General features: G+C 43.1%; 1 protein-coding gene and 1 long non-coding RNA gene across 6 annotated transcripts in view; one reads left to right on the forward strand and one right to left on the reverse strand.

The window, feature by feature from the left end:
* The window catches only part of LOC135288986 (transportin-1-like), a 128,000-nt gene that overhangs the window by 5,179 nt on the left and 99,010 nt on the right, over positions 1-23,811 (forward strand). For 4 of the 5 annotated variants that reach the window (XR_010351783.1, XM_064402358.1, XM_064402357.1 and 1 more), the window contains exons 2-3: positions 17,722-17,835; positions 20,711-20,786. Coding sequence is in view for 4 of the 5 variants with exons in the window: in XM_064402358.1 (XP_064258428.1) it covers positions 17,722-17,835; positions 20,711-20,786 (190 nt within the window). In the remaining variant the exon portion in view is untranslated. Of the gene's footprint in view, positions 1-17,391; positions 17,540-17,721; positions 17,836-20,710; positions 20,787-23,811 lie in introns of all 5 variants that reach the window. The other variant, XM_064402356.1, reaches the window with a different exon arrangement.
* Positions 3,251-5,403, reverse strand: LOC135288987 (uncharacterized). The gene is made up of 2 exons (XR_010351784.1): positions 5,072-5,403; positions 3,251-3,654 (listed from the first exon to the last, which is right to left on the reverse strand). It is a non-coding gene; the product is annotated as an uncharacterized LOC135288987 (long non-coding RNA).

Here is a 23,811-nt window from a genome sequence, read left to right on the forward strand (position 1 = left end):
TCTGAATTATTATAACTTTGAAATTACAGGGCTTTCAGGCAAAGATATGGGAAAACAAATAACAGTTCTTTACTAGTATATATATATATTGTAGCAGGCACAAGGCCTGCAAGGCCTTGGAGATCAGAAGCCTGAGCTAGGAAATACCAAAGTCAGCATGACTAAGGCTTTAGAAGCCCCTCTCTTCCGCCTTTCGGACCCTGTTATCTCCCTGTATATCCATAGGTCACTTTTCCCCTGACCCTTACTATTGGACAGTTTTCAATTCCCCTGTAAGGTATAAAAACCCCTAAACTCTGCCCGGTTCGGCAGAGGAGAGCTGTCACTGGACCCTTCGCGGAGACCCCAATAAAAGAACCCTGCGGAACCCACACAGCGCTGCTCCCTCTCTCTCTGCGTCTGCTGCGGCGATACCTAGGGCGACGGCCCCAGGCATGCTGAAAGAGCTGAAATCACTGAAGAGCTCACTGCAAATCACTATAGCTTGCCTGGGTTGCCTGAGCCCCCCGCTGGGCGATCCTGGACCCTCGTTGAGCTATCCTGGCCGGCTGGCATTCCCCGCTGGGCTTCTTCCCCCCGGGGGCCATAATATATATGTATAACAAGGCAAACAAATGATAACAACAACATCAGCAACAACAAACAGAAAAAAACAGACCTGACAACAGCCTTCTCTGGACTGTCAAGTGCTTTTCCCTTTGGTGTAGTTACTGTAATGGCCGGCAGGGGCGATGTTGGCTCCCAGCTCAGCAGGGCAAGTGTGATGATTCCCCATCAGCTGCAGGGGGCACTGTTGCATGAGCGCAGCCTCCTCTCCACATTGGTAATGGTGACTCAGTTGGCGGGAGAGACAGAAAAGGGGCTTCCTTTGCAAACTCGGGGGGGGGGATGGGGGGGACAGGGACCTGGTCTCAGTGCCCCTCCAGGTCGTGAAATAGACTGTAGCAGGAACTTCGGAGCAGCACGCTGGAACAGCAGATATGGACACACCTGGAGTGGCAAACAAAATGTAGCAGAAACTCCACAGCTGCAGCAAGAGCCATGGGGGTTAAGCGGACATGGGGTGTTGGGTTAAAGTGTAGCAAGAAACCCAAAGCAGTGGAAGATGAAATAAATGGGACAGGAGATCTTTCTCCTTTTTAATGCCTTTATTAAAAAGAATCAGCTCAGGTGGGGAGAAGCCGACGGGTCGTGCCCACGCCGCCGGTGCTCCCAGGAGTGGCACGGAGGAGGAGGATGATGCAGCTGTGTCCACTGGTCTGCAGGCAGAGCTGGGGCTTCCCTCCTCACGGGAGAGTAGGAAATTCCCGCTTTTTCAGTCTAACATTCCAGGTCGTCTTTCTAGTTAAGACCTTTTCAGGTTAGGGTGAGAAGTAAAAGGATCTTAGCAGATACTGGATTAAGTTCCTCGTCCTTAGACATCACTTAGGTCTCTTAATTCCATGTTGGCTCGTTGTTTTTAGGGTTTTTTTCCTGAAACTTACAGGTGAAATGCATTCTTATCTGCATACTAGCTCTGATGTCACTCCCCTTTCCCTGCTGCCTTCGGGGTCTGGTATCACCCCTGGCAAGCATTAGAGGGGACAATGGCTAATCACCAACCATTAACAGGTAGTTGAAGAAGAACTCTTAATAGGTGGCTGCAATATGCAGGTAGCCTTCAATTTAACAGCAATTGGTTCAACTTTTTTTTTTTTAACTTTGCAACCTTAAAAAAAATTGATAACTTTTTTATTCATAACAGCAGAAAATCAGCGGGGCTGGGCAGTGGCAGCTGGGGTCCTGCAAACAGCTGGGAGGCATTGAGACAGTCCTGTGGAGGAGAGAGGGGTCCTAGGTTTTCCCCTGAGACATTCGAGTAGATGGCAAGGGTCCTTCCCAGTGAGATCGGGTGTTGATAAGATCCCAGTTCAACAGCCACTCTTATGAGCAAAGCCTCGCTGACGGTAGGAGAAGCAGTAAAAGACAGCTCCGCAGTGGCAGCGAATTCTTCTCAGAGCAACTGTAGCCTGGCCTCTCCTCTCTGATCTGAGAGCGAGAGTGTGAGGAGCCGAGCCCATCCCCTCACCCCCCAGCCAAAACCTTGCAGCATCCCTGCCCCTCCCAAGAAAAAATTGTGCCCGCATCTGCTGTTCCAGCCTGCTGCTCCAAAGTTCCTGCTACAGTCCATTTCATGACCTGGAGGGAAACCAACCACACCCCTGCACCCACTCCTTCCCCCAGCATATCTCCTGTTCCTCTTAAGCACCCATCACCACCATTTCCTGGGCAACAAATGGGAGAAAATTCCCCAAGAGGAAAGAAAAAATAAAAAAGGGTAAAATTCTAACCTCCAACAATATTTCCCGATGTTTCCAAGTTCAGCAGTAATACAGATTTAATTGGACATAAGGGTTCTTTAAAACTTTCTTTGCCTCAATTATTTCTTGAACTTTTGGAGAAAGAGAATACCCTTGAAAACAAATAACTATATAATAAATTATCTGAGGTTACACATGTTGAGTTTATACTATGATAGAAATTTTGAAAGCTGGCCTGTGAGTTATTCATTATCTGAGTTTCTATTTTCACAAAAAACAGATGATACTTAGATTTTTACATGTAGGTGAAATAAATGGGCAGGAGATCTTTCTCCTTTTTTAATGCCTTTATTAAGAAGAATCAGCTCAGGTGGGGAGAAATCGACGGGTTGCGCCTACACCGCCGTTGCTCCCAGGTGTGGCACAGAGAAGGAGGATGATGCAGCTTTGTCTGCTGGTCTGCAGGCAGAGCTGGGGATTCTGTCCTCACGGGAGAGTCGTAGATTCCTGCTTGTTTGTTTAACACTCCGGGGTGTCTCTTTAATCAGTATCTTTTCAGGTTAGGGTGAGAAACAAAAAGGTCCAAGCAGGTACGGGACTATGCTCCCATCCTTAGACGTCACTTAAGTCACTTGTTGGCTCGTGATTTTAGGGGTTTTTCTTGTAAAAACTGTAAAACTGTAAAAACCCAGGGTGCACTGCATTTCTTATTTGCATACTGGCTCTGATGTCACTCCTATTCTCTTTACCTTGGAAAGTCTGTCCTGGTGTCTTCTTGGCAAGCGGCCAGCATCAGGGAAACAATAGTTAATCACCGGCCATTAACGGGTAATTAAGGACTTTTTCTTTGGCAGCGAAACCAAAGAAGTCTGACTGGTCTGACTTGTTTTTTAACTCTGAAACTTAAAAAAAATACAACTTTCTATTCATAACAGTAGGGAAAACAATAATAGAAAATAAGATTTATCAATTTGGCAGCAGTGAGAATTAATTTATGTGGATGCCAGCCTGGTCAGTGAGAGAGAAATGGCAATCATTTCTCACAGTGGCTTGTGAGAATTTTAGGGAGTTGAAGGAATGTGATAACTTGTTAGTAAAAACAATCTGCAGGTGTTGTTTTTCCACTTTTTTTTTCTGTTCTTCTCAAGGACAGTGTGTGAGAAAGATGTTTTTATTTAACTAGCCAATCAAGCAGAATGTATCGTATCCGTCTATATAAACTGGAGAATCCTTTGTATTAAAGCTTCTTTTTTTCCTCTTGCAGTTCAGTCTCTCGTCTGTTCTTGTGTCATTCTTGGTTCAAGGATGACAAATTTGTATTCTTCATCCAGTTTTCTTGATGCTCTTATTTTATCTAAGGTTTATAGCAGAAAGAATGAAGTGTTATAATTGAGAGATTTGGTGATAAAGTGATAAATAAGGAAGTGAGATGTTCATTTCAGAAATTGCCCAGTATAGAAGAATTTGATATCTGTGATAAAACATGACATCTATGAGAAGAAATTATAGAAAATACGCTATAGTATGTGATTTTGGGCCCTGGAACATCCCTTGTAGCATCTTCTGTGCAGATTACAAGAGATACCTCAAGGTCAAAGGAAATTTAACAAAGTGGTCATATACAGTGTAATGTTTAAATTGCACTTTAATCCTTGGGTCCTCCATAAGAGGATATTAATTTAAGGTAATAAAATTCATAACACTGTTGTCACACTTTTGTATAGATTAAGTTACTGCAGCATTGCATCTGGGAAAACCTGAATGAAGGCAAGCAATTTAATTTGTTTTTTTAACTTGAGTGAAGTCTAACTGTCCTGTTTATACTAGGTAAGTGTATATTAGGGAAAACTGGTTATTATACATATGTTCTTTGATATTGTGCTAATTTAGTAATGAGTATGTGTGGGACTGAACTCTGCTTTCCTCAGTTACACTTTGAAGTTCAATTTCGAAATTCTGAAAAAATACTAAAACTCAGTGTTGGCCTTAACCGTGCTGAACAACTTTCTTAGAATCATGGATTCATTTAAGTTGGAAAAGACCTTTTAAGATCAAGTTCAACTGTAAAACTAATACTGCCAAGCCTACCACTAAACTGTGTCCCTAAGTGTCACATCTACACATATTTGAATCCCTCCAGGGGTGGTGACTCCACCACTTTACTGGACAGCCTGTTCCAATGTTTGATAACCCTTTTTCCTAATATCCAATTATAATGGTTTTGGTTCGTCAATTTGAGATTTTGCCAATTTTGAGATTTCCTGGGTGGCGCACCAATGAGTGTGGTGGGTTTCAGTGCTGGCCAATCACCAGTGCACTCATTTCCTGCTGTGAGGTAGGATTAGGAGTAGCAAAGCAAGCTCAAAACTTTAAAAGGGTATAAAGAAAAAATTACTAACAGTAACTAAAAGAAAGACTAATAAAAATCAGAACAAAACTTTCAGAACACTTCTCTCCCCACAACCTTTTCTTCCCACTGACAATCTAAAGAAACAAAACCTAAAATTTCAGTCAGTTTACCATCTCTAAAATAGTCTTTCTTCAGTTCACTTAGGGAGAGAAGTCCCTCTTGTTCGTGTTATGGAGACTTCACAAGAAAAAACAGTTCTTTCATGGTTCTCTCACAAATAGCAGCCGCCCTGGGGAAATCTGCAATTGTGAAGTCCCTCCCATTTTCCACAAGCTTTTCCCACAGCTGTGTTTATCAGCCATGTCAACTTATGGGGTACAGTTTTAAAGATGAGATGTTCAAAGGCAAAAGTTCTCATTACCTATCTCTAAAATCATCTCTGGGAACAGAGGTCTTCTCTCCCTGGGAGCACAGGGTCTTCACTCTTCTCTCTCTCTCTGTTCAAACTTCTCGTAGATTTCAGCTACTTTAACATCTGCTTACTTTAGCATGGAGGCTTTTGCTCCATATCTACAATTTGAACATTTTCATCTCCCCATACCTTCATGCGTTATATGGAAAAAGAGTCTTTCTCCACAGCTTTACAAGAGGATTTCTGTCCCAAGATTAAGGCATCTCCTCATCCCTCCCATCTGGGACTTCTTCACTGACTTCGATGTCTTCACGTTGCTCCTTTACATGCTTGCATCTTGTTCCTTTCTCTCACTCGAGGGAGGATTTAAGCACTGAAAGAGTTAACATCTTGCCTGGGGCCTGCAGATGGTCGCCTGACTCTGGTTGGGCTGGCTTGCCCAATTGCTGCGGCTGGGAGGGGCAGCTAGGATCTAATCAGCCAGGCCAGAACTCAGCTGCAGCACTCCTGGAAGTGGGGCGGTGGCTTCTCCTTCTCCCCTGTCTGGTTGTTGTGGGCGAATCTCCATGGTGGTGGGATTCGGGAGCTAGCCCCGGCCCGGGGCTGCTCCTGGGGCCCCGAGCTGAGAAGGGCAGGGCTATAGCAAGCAGCCAGATGTTAGCAATTGCAGCTATGGCCTGGCCCGGCTCTGTGGCCTCCCCTCCCCTGCCTGGCCACCGATGGGGGGGGGGGGGGGGGTGGGGGGGGTGGTGTCCAGCAGGTGCCCCGGGAAAGGGGGCCCGGCCCCGTGGCAGGGGCCACCTGGCCGTGTTACCTTTCTGCCAGCCGGAAGAGAAAGAGGAAGTTCCCCAGTTTCTTGTAACATGTGTTTTTCACGGAGGTGTCTGGTTTTCTAGTGGGTAAAAGCTTTGCATCACTTCCATAAATGTCTCCCATGCAAAACCAGGACACCAGTGTAAACCTCCCCTGGCACAACTTAAGACTGTTTTCTCTTGTCCTTTCACTTGCTTAAGAGAACAGATCAACCCCCTACCTGACTACAGCCTCTTTTTCCAGCTCAACTTGGTGTTGTCTGCAAACTTACTGAGGGTGCACTCATCAAGATCATTGATAATGATATTAAACAGAACTGGCCCCAATACTAAGCCCTGGGGAACCCCACTAGCGACTGGCCCCAGCTGGATGTAGCACTGTTCACCACTGCTCTCTGGGCCTGGCCATCCAGCCAGTTCTTAACCCAGCAAACAGTATTCCCATCCAAACCATGTGCTGCAGCTTGTGCAGGAGGATGCTGTGGGAGACAGTGTCAAAGGCTTTACTGAAGCTGATAGACCACATCCCCAGTCTTTCCCTCATCCACTGAGTGGGTCACCTGGTCATAGAAGGATATCAGATTGGTCAAGCACGACCTGCCCCTCCTAAACCCATGCTGGCTGGGACTGATCCCCTGATTGTCCTGTACGTGTTGAATGATGGAACTCAAGATGGTCTGCTCCATGACCTTCCCTGGCACTGCGGTCAGGCTGACAGGCTTGTTGTTCCCCAGATCCTCCTTTTGGCCAACCTTGTAGATGGGCATCATATTTGCTCACCTCTAGTCACCTGAAACCCCCCTGGTTAACCAGGACTGCTGGTAAATTATTGCAGGTGACTTGGTGAGCCCTTCTGCCAGCTCCCTCAGTACTCTTGGGTGGATCCCATCTGGCCCCATAGACCTGTGAGTATAAGTGGCATAGCAGGTCACTAACACTTTCCTGGACCCCTTTGCCCTTCAGGGCTTCCTTCTGAGGGACTCTATCAACCAGGCCCTTAAACAGGCCAAAGTCTGTCCTTTGGAAGTCCAAGGTGGCAGTTCCCTAGTTGGCTTTCATTGTGTCAAGAAGTTATGTTCTGCACACTCCAGGAACCTCCTGGACTGTTCTCTTTGATGTGTTGTATTTCCAGCAGATGTTTTGTAAGTTGGAATCTCCCAGCTGCTTATAGAATATTTCATCTGCCTCCTCATGCTGGTTGAGTGGTCTGTAACAAACTCCCACCAGGATATCTCTTGTTGGCTTCACCCTCGATCCTTACCCATAAACATGCGACCATTTCATCACCACTGGCAAGCTCTAGAGAGTCAAAACACTCCCTAACATATAGGGGCTACCCTGCTGCCTCTCTTGCCTTGCCCATTCCTTCTGAAGAGTTTATAGCCATCCATTGTAGCATTCCAGTTGTGTAAGTCACCCCACCATGTCTCCATGATGGCAACTATATCATAGTGTTTTCCAGCTGTGCAATGTTTGTTGCTCCTTCTGTTTGTTGTCCATGCTACATGCATTGGTGTAGATGCACTTCAGCTGGGCTATTGATCTGGCCATCTTTTTAGGGGGAGAAGCCCTCATTCCCATGTGATTCTTTTCAGGCACTTCTGTAGTTTCTGATAAATCAATAACCCCTCTGTCTTTGCTGCCACATAGATCCCCATTCCCTACCTCCACTGAGATGGAAGAGCAAAGGACCTTGCTAGCACACCCCTCAGTCACATGACTCCCCCCACCCCTTCCCCCAGCTTACCTGTAGCAAGCTTGATTTTATCCCTTTCCTCCTTCAAAGATAGTTTAAAGTTCTTTCAATGAGCCCTGCTAGCTCCTGTGCAAAGATCCTTTTCTCCCTTTGAGATAGGTGAACCCAGTAGGCCTGGTGTTGTATAGACTGACTCATGATCAAGGACCCCAAAGTTCTGCCAGTGACACCACACTCGGTGCCAGGTATGGCAGTTGCTGGCTCTTCCTGATTCTTCCTTCATCATTCCTTGTGACTGGAAGGATAGAGGAGAACACTACTTGTGCCCCTGATCCCTTAACCAGCCATCCCAATGCCCTGAAGTCTCTCTTGATTGCCCTCAGACTTCTTGTTGCAACCTCATTGCTGCCTACCTGAAAAATCAATACTGGATAATAATCTGAGGGCTGTACTGGGTAAGAAGCTCTCTCTTCACATCTTTAATGCCCCAGGGAGGCAGCGGACATCCTTAAGGAGTGGGTCTGCCTTGGGTTTTCTGCTTTCGGGATGACCCGAGAGTTCCTTTTTCCCAGCCTGCTGCCCGAAGAAAGAGTCGGGATTCTTCGGCTCATGTTCACAAGGTTGTTTATTATCTAAAATATTTTTTCTCAGACCTACAGAGGTCTGATTTGCAGGTCTGTCAAGGGCACGCTGCCCTGCCCTGAGGTGGTGCTATCTCTTTATACTAAAAACTACGGGTACTTTATTTACAGTTATTTTCCAATACCTATCATCTATGTTAGACTGTGTACTTCTACTCTAATCCAATCCAAAAATGCTAATATCACCCAGAAGATGGAGGCTAGGAAGAAGAAGGAAGAAAGACAGGACAATGCCCAAGTCCCTCCGTATTGCCTCCTAGACCCCTATAGTAAAAAATCTTCAAAATTCCACTTTTCACCCAGTGACAACTACTATTATGCTACTTAAACTTTTGTGACTTGTAATTCTTCATACAAGGTTGGTAATTTGATCCATGGGTTAAGATCGAAATCCCAAGTGCCTTTGGCTTCCTGCCAGAATCTCCGAGCCATCCAGGGCACCCAGAGGGATGTCCTGGCTTCTGACAGGTCTGATCTGCATATGGTACTTTCTGTTCCCTTCAGAAGGGAGTATCCTAAAACTTTGATATTATTTGTATTGGTATGCTATGATGGTAAGACCAAGTTTTACAAAAGAGATTTTTAATTTAGGGGTGTAATTTTTAATCTAGTGCATTGTCAAATTCTCAAAATTATTATTGAAGATGATTTAAAAGAATTAAAAAATAGAAAAATAAAGCCCCCAAGAACTAAAAAAAAAGATTGGCTGCCATGTCATGCAGAAAATAGCCCAAACCTTTTTGCAATTGAGTATAATATTTTTTTAGTTAATATTTAAATTGCAGTAGTACCCAAAAGCTCTACATCTGAATTAAAGCTCTTACACATTAGGCAAGTGTAAAAAAGCATCAGTCTTTTTTGCATATGGCTTACAACTGAATTACAAAATAAAAGATGAATGGTCTACAAGAGGCAGATAGAAGGAGAATGAGAACTATGAGAGAGACTCAAGGCATCTGTGAACATTGCACCAAAGGATAATTTCTACATAAAATCTGAGGAAGGGCAGAAAGTATGTTGTAATGCTGCTGGTCAGTAAATTTAGCCTTGAGGTGAAGACTGTAAAATCACTAGTAGGAAAAGAAAGCCCAGATTCTGAATCACGATAATATATAACAACTGTTATATAGGACTGATAAATAATTTGTTCTCTATAGATGATTTAAGCTGTCAATGTGGTTTCAACTCTTTATAGCTTTAAGTTTCATGTAGTGGTTGCATTATTATTTTAACACTAAGATGATGTGTGAAATGCCATCAAATTTGTTTAGTAGAGATGGTAAAGGTATTTGCAACAGGTTTTTATTAAAATAGCCTTAAAGTTCTTAAATGACCTGTGCATTTAAAGTAAATTTAATTATTTAAAATTAGATTTTTCCCACTATTTATATTTCTTTTACCTTTGGGGAAGAAAAAAACACAAGCATTTAAAAACTGTGAAGCATTTGTTCTTTATTAGTTGCATTATTGGTCACATTTTAAGGAAATTATTTAACATCTCTAGCTATTTAGACTATAGTCACAGTTAGGGATCCTCTCTGATTTGAATACAATTCTGATATATTTCACAAACCTACATTAGAGTATTTAAATGCCTAGAATATTGAAAACTTACAACTCAAGTAAAAATTACATTGAAATTCCTCATTAAATTATATTTTTATGTATTCAAATTCCTTAGGTTTATGTGGATTTTCAAAACTGAATTAATAATTACTTTTAATTTAATTTTTTGTTTTTAGCATTTCTTCTTTTGGCATATGTTGCCTGGAAAGAACACTGAACTTTTCCAAACAATGTTAAAATGATAATATAAAAGCAAGCCTTTACTTGAAGGCTTTCCAGTACACAATATGGAGAAAACTGCACCTGGAATTAGATTAGTACAATTTTATAAGATTGGGTAATTAGTACGTCTAGCAAATATTATCCAATTAGAAGAGCAGTTGGTTAGGTAAATTCCCCCCAGGTTCTGCCCCATTGGAGTTATTCCAGGGGCTTTCTTGTTATGTCTTCTAAATTCTAGTGGAAAACAGTGTCCTTGCTAGCTTAAAAAGCAAGACTAAACAGAATCCCAATAAGCTAGCATAATATGTGGGAAAGTGCAGCTACTGTGCTAAAGTGACAAAGAGTTAGAAATTATACAGCTATATATTAAAATCTATAAAGCTACAGATATAAAGGAAAACATCTTTAGGCATCACATAAAATGCTGCATTTGAAATAAAATGACATAAAATAATTGCTATGGGGACTGGTAATGCTTGTAATATCTAATCTATTGTTTAAGGCTGCATTAATCACCAATATATTTTACCTGATTGTTCATCTACACAACAGCAATCTCTCTGTGTAGAAAAAGTAACATAGCTTTACTTTGTGCGTTCCTTTACGCTCATTCAACACTGCTTCAAAGCTGGTATTATAGATGTAGTTGTAAGACTGCTTTTTCAAAAAACAGTGGTAGAAATGAGTGAAGAAAGTAAAAATTAAGAACACAGTAAGAATTATACTGTCATGTACTACTTTTGGTTTTTTTAACCAGACACTGTAAGTGCATAGAATCATAGAAAGGTTTGGGTTGGAAGGGACTATAAAGATCATCTAGTTCCAACCTCCCCCACATGGGCAAGGACAATTTTCACTAGACCAGGTTGCTCAAAGCCCAATCCATCTTGGTGTTAAAACACTTCCAGGGATGGGGCAGCCACAGCTTCTCTGGGCAACATGTGCCAGGGCCTCACCACCCTCATAGTAAAGAATTTCTTACTAATCTCCAGTGTAAACCTACCCTCTTTCAGTTTGGAGCCATTCTTCCTTATCCTATCACTCCATGCCCTTCTAAAAAGTCCTTTGCCGGTTTCTTGTAGCCCTTTAAGGTACTTGAAGACTGCAATAAGGTCGCTATGAAGCTTTTTATTCCCAGGCTAAACAATCCCAACTCCCTCAGCCTTTCCACATAGGAGAGGTGCTCTGTCCCTCTAATCAACTTGGTGGGCTCATCTGGACTTGCTCCAACAGGTCCATGTCCTTCCTGTGTTAGGGGCCCCAGAGCTGGATGCAATACTCCAGGAGGGGTCTCAAGATCAGAGGGGCAGAATCCCCTCCCTTGACTGGCTCGTCACACTGTTTTGAATGCAGCCCAGGATACGATTGCTTTTCTGGGCCTCCAGTGCATATTGCCAGCTCATGTCCAGCCTCTCATCCACCAGCACCTCCAAGTCATTTTCCTCGGTGCTGCTCTCAATCCGTTCATCACTCTGCCTGTACTGATACTGAGGGTTGCCCCAACCCAGGTGCAGTACCTTGCACTTGGCCTTGTTGAACCTGATGAGGTTCCCATGGGCCCACTTCTCAAGCTTGTCCAGGTCCCTCTGGATGGCATCCTGTCCTTCAGGTATGTCAATTGCACCACTCAGCTTGGTGTCATCTGCAGACTTGCTGAGGATGCACTCAATCCCACTGTCTGTCATTGATGAAGACATTGAATAGCACTGGTCCCAATATGGACCCCTGAGGGACACCACTTGTCAACGATGTCCATTGGGACTGAGCCATTGATCACTACCCTCTGGATGTGACTGTCTAACAAATTCCTCATCCACCAAACAGTCCATCCATCAAATCCATGTCTCTCTTCAATTTAGTGAGAAGGATGTTGTGGGGGACCGTGTCAAAGGCTTTACAGAAGTCCAGATAAATGACATCCGTAGCCATTCCCTTGTCCACTGATGTAGTCACTCCATTATAGAAGGCCACAGGTTGGTGAGGGAGGTTTTGACCTTGGTGAAGCTGTGATGGCTGTCCCAAATCACCTCCCTGTCTTCTGTATACCTTAGCAGAGCCTCTAGGAGGATCTGTTCCATGATCTTCTCAGGCACAGAGGGGAAGACATGACTTTTCATGGAGAGTGGCTTGGCAACTACATCAGCCAGTTCCCTCAGAACTCTGGGATGCATCTCATTGGATCCCATAGACATATATATTAAGGTTCTCAGGTGGACATGAACCTGATCTTCATTTACAGTTGGAGGGACTTTGCTTCCCCAGTTTCCATTTTTCTGTCCACCCACTCGAGAGGTGTGGGAAGAGAGGTTGCCATTGAAGATCGAGGCAAAAGTTGTTGAGTACGTCAGCCTTCTTGTCTGTAGTTATCAGTTTGCTGGCCTTGTCCCTTTCCAAGTTCAGCTCCAGGTTTGCCTTGGCCTTCCTCACTACATCCCTTCACAACTGGACCGCATCCCTAGACTCTTCTGATTGTACCTGTCTCTTCTTCCACTGCCTCTGCATTTACTTCTTGCTCTTTAGTTTTACCACCAGGTCAACTCAGCCATGCTGGCATCTTGCTTTCCTTGCCTGATTTCTTGTCCCTGGGGTTCACTAGGTCTTTTACTCCATGGAAGATGTCCTTAAAAATCTGCTAGCCCTGTTCCACTCCCTTGTCTCTGAGGGCAGTCTCCCAGGGGATCCTACTGACTTTCTCCTTGAAGACCTGGAAATTTGCTTTCCTAAAGGTCAGGGGTCTAACTTTCCTCCTTATGTGACCCTTGTCCCTTGGGACTACAAACTCCACCAGTGCATGATCACTGTAGTCCAGGCTGCCTCCAGTCGTGACATCCCCAATTAGTTCGCTTACATTGGTGACCATCAGATCCAGTATCAGATCCCCTCTGGTAGGGCTGTCTATTACTTGGTTCAAGAAGTTATCCTCCATGCATTCCAGGAGTCTCTTGGATTGCCTACAGCTCTCCATGCTCATTTCCCAGCACATGTCAGGGTGAAGTCTCTCAGTAAGACAAGAGCCTGCAAGTGCAATGCCTCCTGTAGATGGAGCAAGAAGACTTCATCACTAGGCTCCCCTTGAAGACATGGCCTTTAGTAGTTTAGTGGGTTGACCTTGGCTGGAAGCCAGGTGCTCACCAAGCTGCTTGCTCTATTACTCCCCAGTGGGACAGGGGAGAGAAAATAAGATAGAAAACAACTTGTAGGTTGAGATAAGGCAGTTTACTAAAGCAAAAGAAGTGAAAATTTGTGCATGCATAAGCAAAGGGAAAAAAATGTTTATTCTCTTATTTCCCATTAGCGAGCAATATTCAGATACTTCCCAGGAAACAGGGCTTCAGCATGTGTAGTGGTTGCTCTGGAATGTAAATGTTGTAGAATAACAAATAGCCCCCGGTTCCTCCTCTCTCCCTTAGCTTTTATATCTGAGCTGACATCATATGGTATGGAATACCCTTTGCTGAGTTTGGGTCAGCTGGTCTAGTTGTGTCCCCACCAAGGATTTTGACTACCCCCAGCCCCTTGATGGGGAGGGAATGCTGAGAGACAGTGCTGATGCTGTGCCAGTGCTGCTCAGCAGTAGCCAAAACACTGGTGTGTTATCAACACCTTTACAGCTCCTAATGCAAAGCACAGCCCTATGAGGGCTGCTAGGGGGAAGTGAACTGCAGCTCAGCAGGACCCAATACAATCTCTACCCATTATTCCATAGCATTTGCATCATACTCAGAACTCACATAATTTTATATATATATATATATATATATATATATATATATATATATATATATATAAAATTATCATCTAGCCGATCCTTTGTATTTATTTCTCATTACTGGAATCCCTTCTTACCTACACATACAACTTAAACTACATCCTTAAACCATCTCTGTATCCAACATAGAGATTTGTACATTTTCATTAACTACTATCCCCTGTCCTTTCACAGATAGATATTATTTTCACTTTTCATGGGCTTCTTCCACCCCTCCAGATCCATGACTTGGGCTCCAGTCCATCAAGATGGGTGGTCAGGACAGGAGAAGCACCACAATTGATCATTGGGCACTGGCACCAGCCGGGTTTGGGTTGTTATCACATTCTCCTTGCTCCTCACAAAATTCATTCTTCATCAGTTCATGTCATCCCTGCTACTTTACTTCCTGCAGCATAAAACTCACACAGATTATTTTTTGCCCAAGGTTATATTGCCTTGAGGCACACACCAGGTCTCCCCATCCTTCTGCATTACCCAGCAAATTACACCCTGGTCCTTGGGCAAAGACAATCCCACAAATGGGTTTGCCATTTGTCATGGGACTAGAAATCCACACCAACTTCCCCAGCCACTTCCATATGCATAGTATGGGGACCTTATCTTCTCCCAGTGTGTAGGGGTTTTGTGTCGGCAGGACCAGGGCAGTTAGCAGATCCCCTAGTGTTGACCAGCCAAGTAGCTTCTGCTAAATTTGTATTCCAGTGCTTCCACACCCCATTACTTAATGCTCTTAACATAGTCTTCAACAATCTATTATACCTCTCAATCTTTCCAGAGGCTTGTGGGTGATAAGGGATGGGATATATCCACTCAATACCATGTTTCTTTGCCCAAGAGTTTATAAGGTTATTTTGAAAATGAGTCCCATTGTCTGATTCGATTCTCTCTGGGGTACCATGTCACCACAAAATATGTTTCTCAAGGCCTAAGATAGTGTTTTGAGTAGTGGCATGGTTTACAGGGTGTGTTTCCATCCAGGCAGTTGTTGCCTCTACCATGGTATGTAGCTCTTGCTTTGGAGTGTTCGTGGCAGTGATCCAATGTAGTCAATTTGCCAGGCCTCACTATATCAGAAACCCAGCCATCACCCTCTATTCCAAGGAGAATTTACAGAATCACAAATCAATAAGTTGGAAAAGACCTTTGAGATCATCGGGTCCAACCTATGACCTAACACCACCTTGTCAACTAGACCATGGGACTAAGTGCCATATCCAGTCTTTTCTTAAACATCCCCAGGGATGATGACTGCCACCTCCCTGGGCAGCCCATTCCAATGCCCAATCTATCTCAACCCTTTGTGATGCACATTGGGCACCAAATAAGGCTGTCATGGCTTAGGAATGGTACTCCCCAATTAAGTTCTCACACCGAGACTTTCCAAACCACACTGCTGTTTGCTTCCTCTCTCCTCTTCCCCCCCTTCCCCCTGCAGGTGGCCAGAGAGGAGAATTAGAGGCACAAAAGTCAAAGGTCACAGGTTGAGATATGAACAATTTACTAGAAAAAAAAATGAGATAAAACCCTGAAAAGTAACAGCAACAATGTTAATAATTAAAGTATGCAAAAAGGGAATTATTCACATGCAAAAATGTTCACCATAGACCCTGAGACAATGAACAATGGCTGACTGGTTCCCCACCCCACCACGCTTTGTTCTATTTGAAAGGGACACCCTTCTCAGAAGTTGAGAGAGAGTGCCTTTTGCCTACCTCTAGCAATGATGTAAGGTGGTAATGAATAACACAATGTCTTGGCCACGCCCCCTCCTGCTGATCTTGGCAAGAACCAGGACGGGTACCTGCTTTGATTTCTATATATGTTGAGTATCTCCCAGTGGTAAAGGATCCTGTATGTAGCCTAAGGAGGAACCTACCCTGGAGGATGATTGTCTAAAGCTTTTTGATGTCCCCACTAATAGTAGAAGCTCACATTCATACTCTGATTTGTAGGCTTTTTTTTCTCTTCTGCTGCAGAAAGATCTTATTAAGATTTAAGTCTGGTCATGTTAATGGAAAGAAAACCTATGTCAGTTTTTCTTAGGTATGGATCCATGGCCTGCATCTCTTCCTGCTTTTTCCTGTTCTGTCTCTCAACCTTCCTTTCTGGTTCTTTTTTCCATATTTAATCTTCTTTTTCTCGAGTGCACTTGGTTTCCTGATAAAATTTGACAGATGTAATCATTGTGTCATAATTTCTGAATAGTAACTTTTGAAGCTCTAATCAATGTCAACAAAATTTGATAGTGGTCCAAAAGTCTCAAAGATCTTTGAATTTCTACAGACTGCCTGGCAAGGCAGCAGTCAGGGTAATGAGACCCAAATTAGCACTTCCTTGTTTTGCTGGACCTCACCTTTCATCTGTTCCATCTGTGCAAGCATCACTACAGAGAACTTTCCTGCCCATATGGTTGTGAGACACAAGCATAGGTTTTAATGGCCTGAGTCTGGCTAACCTAGATTCTTTGCTTGACACTTTTCTGTACTAGAGGGACTGCTCAAAAATTTCATATAAACCTTTGTGCCCATCCTTTCTTACTAACTGGTAAGCCTTTACTCACCCAGGAGACTTCTTAGCACCTAGAGATACTTGTCTCCAGGACACAGTGCATGAGACTGGACAGCTGACTGTAACTTAAATATGGATTTAATTGAAAGCATTGGTGAGGTGAGATTAGGAACCACACAACATTACCTGGGCCACACTTAGGAACCACTAATGTTTCCTGTCCTTGGTGCTTCTGAACAATTGTTAAGGTTGTGATGTGCAGTATGTGTGTGACACTCATATTGAGTACTGTGCTGCAGGAGAGCAAGCAGAAAGTTTTCACTGAAAGGGGAATGTTAGCAGGATGATTACAAACACAATGACTAAAAATAAGATTGTAAAAGGATAAGTAATTACTGGTTTTGATTTTCATATTTTAAACCAGTTTTAATCAGTGTATGTTCTTATTTTGCCCAGTAGCATATGTATGAGATATATATATAACATGTACATAACACAAATGTATTTTAAATGTATTTTAAATCCCTCCAGGGATGGTGATTCTACCACTTCCCTGGGCAACCTGTTCCAATACTTGTCAACACTTTCTGTGAAGTTTTTTTTCTCAAAACCAGTGAAGGTCCCTTCCAACTGAACTATTCTATATACACAAAATTTCTAATTTTGACCTGAAATTTCCTCTGATATATTTTGACACTAAGGATAAGATACACTAGGTATTCAAAGTATTTTCTTTCCCCCCTTCTTGTGTAGTTGATCTCATTCCCTCTTTACACGTGACATTGAGAACTTATGAAATCTATCCATCATTAAACTAAATCATGTAGAAGTAAAGCAGACAGCAAAGCAGGTACCACGTTCTTAACTCTTCGGTCTGCATTTGCATCCCCACTTCGTCGTGGGCTGCAGCCTCCTAGGTCGCTGACAGGTACTGTGGGTGCGTGGCCACAGCTGTCCCGAGGAGGCCGAGCGGAGGTTCTGCTTCACCCTTTGCCTGTCGGGGCTTCTGGAGCGTTCTCTCTGGTTTCGGGTGGTGGTGGGGAAGGGCTGTGGATAAAGTGCCCCGTTTTCCCCCGCCCGGAATTGAGGGGCTCGCCTTTTGTCGCCCCCAGGCTCCTGACGGTGTGGAACGCGCTGGGGAAAGGCTGACGGGGGCGCTGGCGGGCGGGGCGTGCGCGGCGCTAGGACCCAGGAGGACGCAAGGCGGCTCTTAGAGCCAGATTGCAAATTCGCCGTGACTCAGTCCGTGTACTGGAGCAGGTTAGTGCTGTCCTTCTGTGGGGCCGGGCTCGGGTGAGAGCAGGCCGGGCGTCATGCAGCCAGCTAGCTAGCTAGCGCGCTTGCTTGCTTCCCCCCTACCTTCTTTCTTCCTCCCTCCCTCCCTTCCTTCCCGGGGCCTGCCGCTCCGCTAATCGCGGCCTCTTGTTTGATGTTTTTTTCAGCAAGCCAAGATGGAGTATGAGTGGAAGCCTGACGAACAGGGGCTTCTACAGATCCTGCAGCTGCTCAAGGAATCTCAGTCTCCGGACACCACCACGCAGAGAGCCGTTCAACAAGTATCCTTGGTCGAGGCCTACGCCGCGGGCGAGCGGGCGGAGCAGGCAGAGCGGGGCTGCGGCCGCCCGGGCGACCGCTAGGGAGGCCGGGGACTCTGGGTAGGGGGCAGCACGGCCACAGGCCAGTGCTGTGGCAGGCAGGTGGCGGCCGGCCCTTTCCGGGGAGCCGCCACAGCGAACACAGTGGGCTGAACCTCCGCTTGAGTGGGTGGCCGTGGCGCGGCATTTGAACCGCTAAGGCGGCCTATGGGCCGCAGGGCCGCCTTCCCCCACCTGTTGCGAGCCCCGAGCCAAGGTGCGTTGTTTTTTGGTTGGTTTTTTTTTTTTTTTTTTTTTTTTCTTTTTGTAATTTTTAAAGTCCTGGCTCCTTTGTGGCTGCTTTCATATCTGCTGCCTTTCCAGATTACTCCATGCTGGGCTGCTGCCAACACCTAGCCCCTATCCTCAGCATATCCCACCGAGAAGGCTGGAGGGGGGGGGCTCTGCTCGCCAGGCAGAGTTGATGATGTGGTGTGGGGTAGCTGACGCCCCTGCAGCAAAGCAGGGGTGAGCAGGGGCTTCCTAAACTAATCCAGCACTAGGATTCATGGCAAAAGCCGGAGCTGGTGGGAGGAGTGTTCCTGGTGGAGCCGAATGCACGCTCTCAGTGACCTGCTGGCTCTGACCGTGTTTTGCTGTGTTGTGAAGATGATTCTGCCTAGGATCCAGAGAGTGAAATACTGTTCGTTACACTTTTTACATCTTACAGGAAGAGTGAAATCTACCCTATGTGGCTTGTACAGCTTTGCAGTGCATTTTGCATTAGTGTTGTGGATTCTTGGTTTGTTGTTTGGGTGTGGAGTTGTTTGTTCCCCCTCAGGTCTCTCTTGACTGTAGAAGTGATGAAATAGCAAGGTTTTAAGGACTAAAGACTGAAAGAGGAAAATTTTACATTAAGTCTAGTAGAAGCATAAGTCTTGAAAAATAAAGCTCTCATCTACTGTCTCCTGTTCCTTGAGCTAACTATAGAGGTGCTTTAAAATATCTAGAAGTCCTGAAAGGATATCCTCCTATGAAGAATATGAGTTTAGCATCTTGATCCCATTTTATTTAAGGCATTTGCTTGAAGGTCTTCACAAAAGGCAACAAAACATTTATGTAGGTAAGAATACGTATGTATGTTGTGTTAGGAGTTTAGCTTGAAGCCAAATTTGCTCGACTTGTTAGCTTTCCTAGTATATGTGGTCAAACCCTGGAAGGCTTCTGTTCTTACCTGAAAGGTGAAGGTAGATTTCACCTTGTTTTTGCAGCTGTGTTTCAGATTCTTAAGATGGTATTGATTCCTATTAAAATACTATACAGAAGTTGCTAAGTGTTCTTGTGGTAATCACATATCCTCTGAACAGAGACACAGCTCTCCCAGGATTTCCTGAGAAGCTGTGAGAAAGCTCAGAGAAAGAATTAAAAGAATTACTATCTCAATCTCTGCACCTGGCAGGCAATCTCTGTCAAAGATGTTTACAAGAAGGAGTTGTCCCTTCTTGACCAATAGGTGAGAGAAGATTCCTAAAGGCCAATCAGGTCTTAGGTCTACCATTGTTTCTATAAAAAATGGTGAATTTCTAATAAAAAAAATGCCTTTTCATGCCTTCTTATGATGGAGTCTTTGTATCATCTTTTTCTGTCCCCTATACCCCTTCGGTGATATGTTCTGATAATGCCCCAGATTTAAACAGGTGCTCTTTAGTATTTCAAATACAAAAGTGATTATAGCAGCAGTGATTATAATGTAGCTTTCATGTAAAATTACATTTTAAAGGTCTGCTTGAAATAATGGCATCTGGCTATTGATCAGTGCAAGGCCCATCAATGTCAACATAAATATGTATGGTCAGGGTTTAGCAACTTGGAATATTTAGAGCTTTAGCTGTACAGCAAGTAAAATAAATGCCTATGAAGCAAATAATCCTACTAGTTCTAAAAATATTTTTTTTTTGTTAAATGTCTTTTGTTAAATATCTAGTATATTTGGTAACTGCATGCTTATGACTTAAAATATTGTTGAGCATAATAGTAATTAATACCAGGGTGTGAGAACAAAATACAAGGAGAATGCCAGAATGCTGTTCTAGGCAAGCAGTGGCAGAATACTTAGAAATTTGAGGCAAAAGTAATGACAAATTTTAGAAAAATAGCTACGTACCTTCTAATTGTTCAGAAACATAATAATTCTTCTTGCAGTTGCCCCAGAGAACATAGTAAAGAGGTTGGTATTGCTAGTAATATGCTTTTTCAGAGAGGTGTCACTAGAAAATTGTTTTGTGTACAGGATTTTTTTTAAGAGACCATGGATAAACATGAACTTCTTTGTACAAATATCTGGGCATTTACAATGAAACAGCTTCTGACAGTTGAAAGCTCAGATTGGCTAGTTAGCATCATAAAAATGTATATGACTAATATTAAAGTGACTAGCTTATACAAATCATCATAGTTGTATTTTAATGCTGAAATGCTTTTATTTATTGTGGAGTAAAAAAAAAAAGATGTATTATGTGATTGTGTCTCAGTGGATTCCTTAGGTTTTGTTGACTTTAAATGCAAATTTTGAAATCTAAAACTGTGCAGAGGAATGTAGGGGGTTTCGGGAGGGTGGGAATTTCTGTGTTTGTTCCTGGATTCTTTTCTCAGATTTCAACATAACTAAAGAGCTACTGCTTCAGTATGAAAATTACAGAAATTGTTTTTAAAGTGTTCATAGCCTGTATGTTGTGAGTTTACAGTCATAGCATTTTTAAATGATGCAGTAGTACATAGTTCACTTAATCATAGTATTCAGAAAGCTATAAATGCTGTGTGTGAAGATTTTAATTTCCTTAACAGTTTTTCTCTTCAGAAACTAGAACAACTCAATCAGTATCCAGATTTCAACAACTACCTGATTTTTGTTCTTACAAAACTGAAGTCTGAAGGTAAGTTCTTGGGATAGTGACTGGTATATTCTATTTTTTTTTCTTTAAAAAATTATTTTATTTAGCTTGAAAGAAAAAGGAAACTGATTTTTATACTCAGTGTGCTGATGGGTTGATCTCCATTGTCATGTAGAAGAACTTTTTATCCTCTTGGGAATCTTTGTGGAAAAATATCTGATAACATGGTGCTTGTAGTTTCAGTCTTCAAAGAGATTCCATTCTAAAAGTCCAATGAAATCTTAAAAAAAAAGTGGGAGCATCATACTTCTATCAGACTACAATGAAATTGTGGAATAACTGCATGTCATGGTGATGAATCGTGACTATACATCTTATAAAACATGCTGCTAAATCCAGTTGTCATTGTGACCTCCCTAGTAATGAATCTATTAAATATTTAGAAAATTACTGTTGCAGCTGCTTGCTCAACCCCCATCACACCCCCACACCCTGGTGGAATGGGGAGGAGAATCAAAAGTAAAACTTATATGTGGAGATAAGAACAGTTTAATAATTGAAAATAAAGTTAAATACAGTAATAATGGTAAATTATAATAATAATGATAATGAAAAGGGAAAAATAAGTGATGCACAATGCAATTGCTCACCATCTGCTGACTGATGCCAGACCCCCCTTCCCGAACCCAGATGGGCCACCCTTCTGGGTAACTCCCCACAGTTTATATACTGGGCATGACATTCTATGGTGTGGAATATCCCTTTGGTCAGTTTGGGTCACCTGTCCCAGCTGTGCTCCCTCCCAGTTTCTTTTGTGAACCTCCTCACTTGCAGAACATGAGACAAGAAAAAATTCCTTGACTTCGGATAAATATGAGTTAGCAAAAAATGAAGCATCAGCATGTTATCAACACCATTCTCATTCTAAATCCAAAACACAGCACTGTAACAGCTACTGAGAATAAATTAACTCTACCCTATCTGAAACCACACAATCACATCCTAGAGTTGTCCAAATATTATGTCTGTAGAATCTTCATTCTGAAGCCTTAATTCTAAAAATAATGTAGTTTCTTACTGTTGGCTTATTTTTATGGACATTTGTACAAACTGTTTATGGCATAGTTTAGCCTCTCCCAGTTGGTAAATTCAGGCAATTCCTTGGTAATGATCAGTAATGACTCTTCACCCTCAGGGCAGATCTTTTAATAACCTCCCTAGAAACCTCTTTCTTAACTCTAAACATGGTGTGGACTGCACTGAGGAGACCTGGCAGACATAGCAACAAGAACATGCTTTCCTTAACATCCAAAGGGAATTCAAAATTCCCAAAAATTGTTGTAACAGGCCTGAAGGAGGGAAAGGGGGTTAAAGGCTGGGGAAATCATCCTCCCCTGTTCCCCCCAGAGGCTGGGTACAATTATTAATGGACTCCCAAAGGTAGCACCCAAGGCCAGGGCAGGAGAGCAACACTGAATACACATCCCAATTGATCCTCATTGCACTTGATGTTATCATGTCATAAACTGATATCCTACAGTACAGCAACAAAGCAATCCTGATCCCTCTCCCTGCTCTGAAAAAGAGCACCACAAGGAGCATATACGAGAACATACACAGGATTCGGCACCACACCCACATGAACAGACCAAGCAACATTGTGACCAGTGACTCTGCACCTAATACAACAAATGGTTAGATCAAATTAGTTTCTAACCTTCTCTTGTCAAATCTGTTGTTATCTCGACCCTTTGTGCTGCACATTGGGCACCAAATAAGGCTGTCATGGCTTAGGAATGGCACTCTCCAATTTAGTGCTCCCACTGTGTCATGAATTGAATGAGTGTTTTAATATTGCTTAAAGAATCACCGGCAAAGATATCAGTAAAAACTGGTTTAAAATAAAAGCAAAAGCACAACAACCTTCATTGGCAAGGTTCACTCTACTAACTAGATGGTTAAGGCACATGGAGGAAAAGCAAACAAAAAAAATCCAGTCAATCAATCCAAACTGAAATAAATCCAAAATTATCAGGGAGGGGTGTGGGAGAGACAAAAGGATAAAAAGGGTAAGGATAAAAACTAATATGGCCTAAAGGCCCAACAGCACTTAAACTTATCAATACTTATCCTAATTTAAACTTGACAGCACCTTAACAGCATTTAACTTAATTTATAACTTAAACAATTTAACAAAGGATTCATATAGGATTTACTGTAGCACAACACTAACTTTCTTACAGGCGTAATTTATAAATCTAAAGTACTTGAGAATCTCAGAGAGCAGTGTTTCCTCCACATTTACTATAGCATATGGATACAAAGAGTCTGTACAAGGTATCTGTGAAAAATTCCTCTCAAAGGTAGTGAAACACTTACTTCAGATGCCTTTTCATCTTCTCAATGGGCAAAGGGTCAAGCCTTGAGGAGTGGGGGGTATCAGTCTGTCACTATCAAGTAAGAAAGCGGCACGGACTTCAAGCAGGCTGGTTTGCACAACAACAGCTTTAATGCGAAAAACTCTTCTCTTTTATAGACAGTTCAGATACATTCCACTTGATTGGCTAATTAACCAAACCACTGTTCTCCCAAACAATCCTTGAGAACAGAAAAACAGAGAGTAGGAAAGCACCACCTGCAGGTTGTTTATAATAACAAGTTATCATCCTTTCTCTACAACTCCCTAAAAGTCTCACAAGTCCACTGTGAGAAAACTTATCTCATTTTCTTGCTCTCTGACCAGGCTGTCACATCCACATTGGCCCAGGATTTATTGTTGTTTGGCAATCCTCCAAGTTCGCTGCGTCTCAGAGGTCTCACTCAGGGAGGTTGCTGGTTGCAGCTGCTGTGGGCCAAGAGAGCTCAAAGGGTCTTATTTTGGACTGCTGTTTATAGGGTTGCAAGAGAGGGCTTTGGTCATAATTTTTCATCTTGGCTACACTTCAGGTCCTGCCATTGAGTCACAACAACCCCCTGCAGCACTACAGGCTTGGGAAAGAGTGGCTGGAAAGTGGCCCTGTGGAAAAGGACCTGGAAGTGTTGGTTGACAGTGGCTGAACATGAGCCA

The sequence above is a fragment of the Passer domesticus genome, chromosome W (assembly GCF_036417665.1).
Source record: "Passer domesticus isolate bPasDom1 chromosome W, bPasDom1.hap1, whole genome shotgun sequence".
Classification (NCBI taxonomy): domain Eukaryota; kingdom Metazoa; phylum Chordata; class Aves; order Passeriformes; family Passeridae; genus Passer; species Passer domesticus.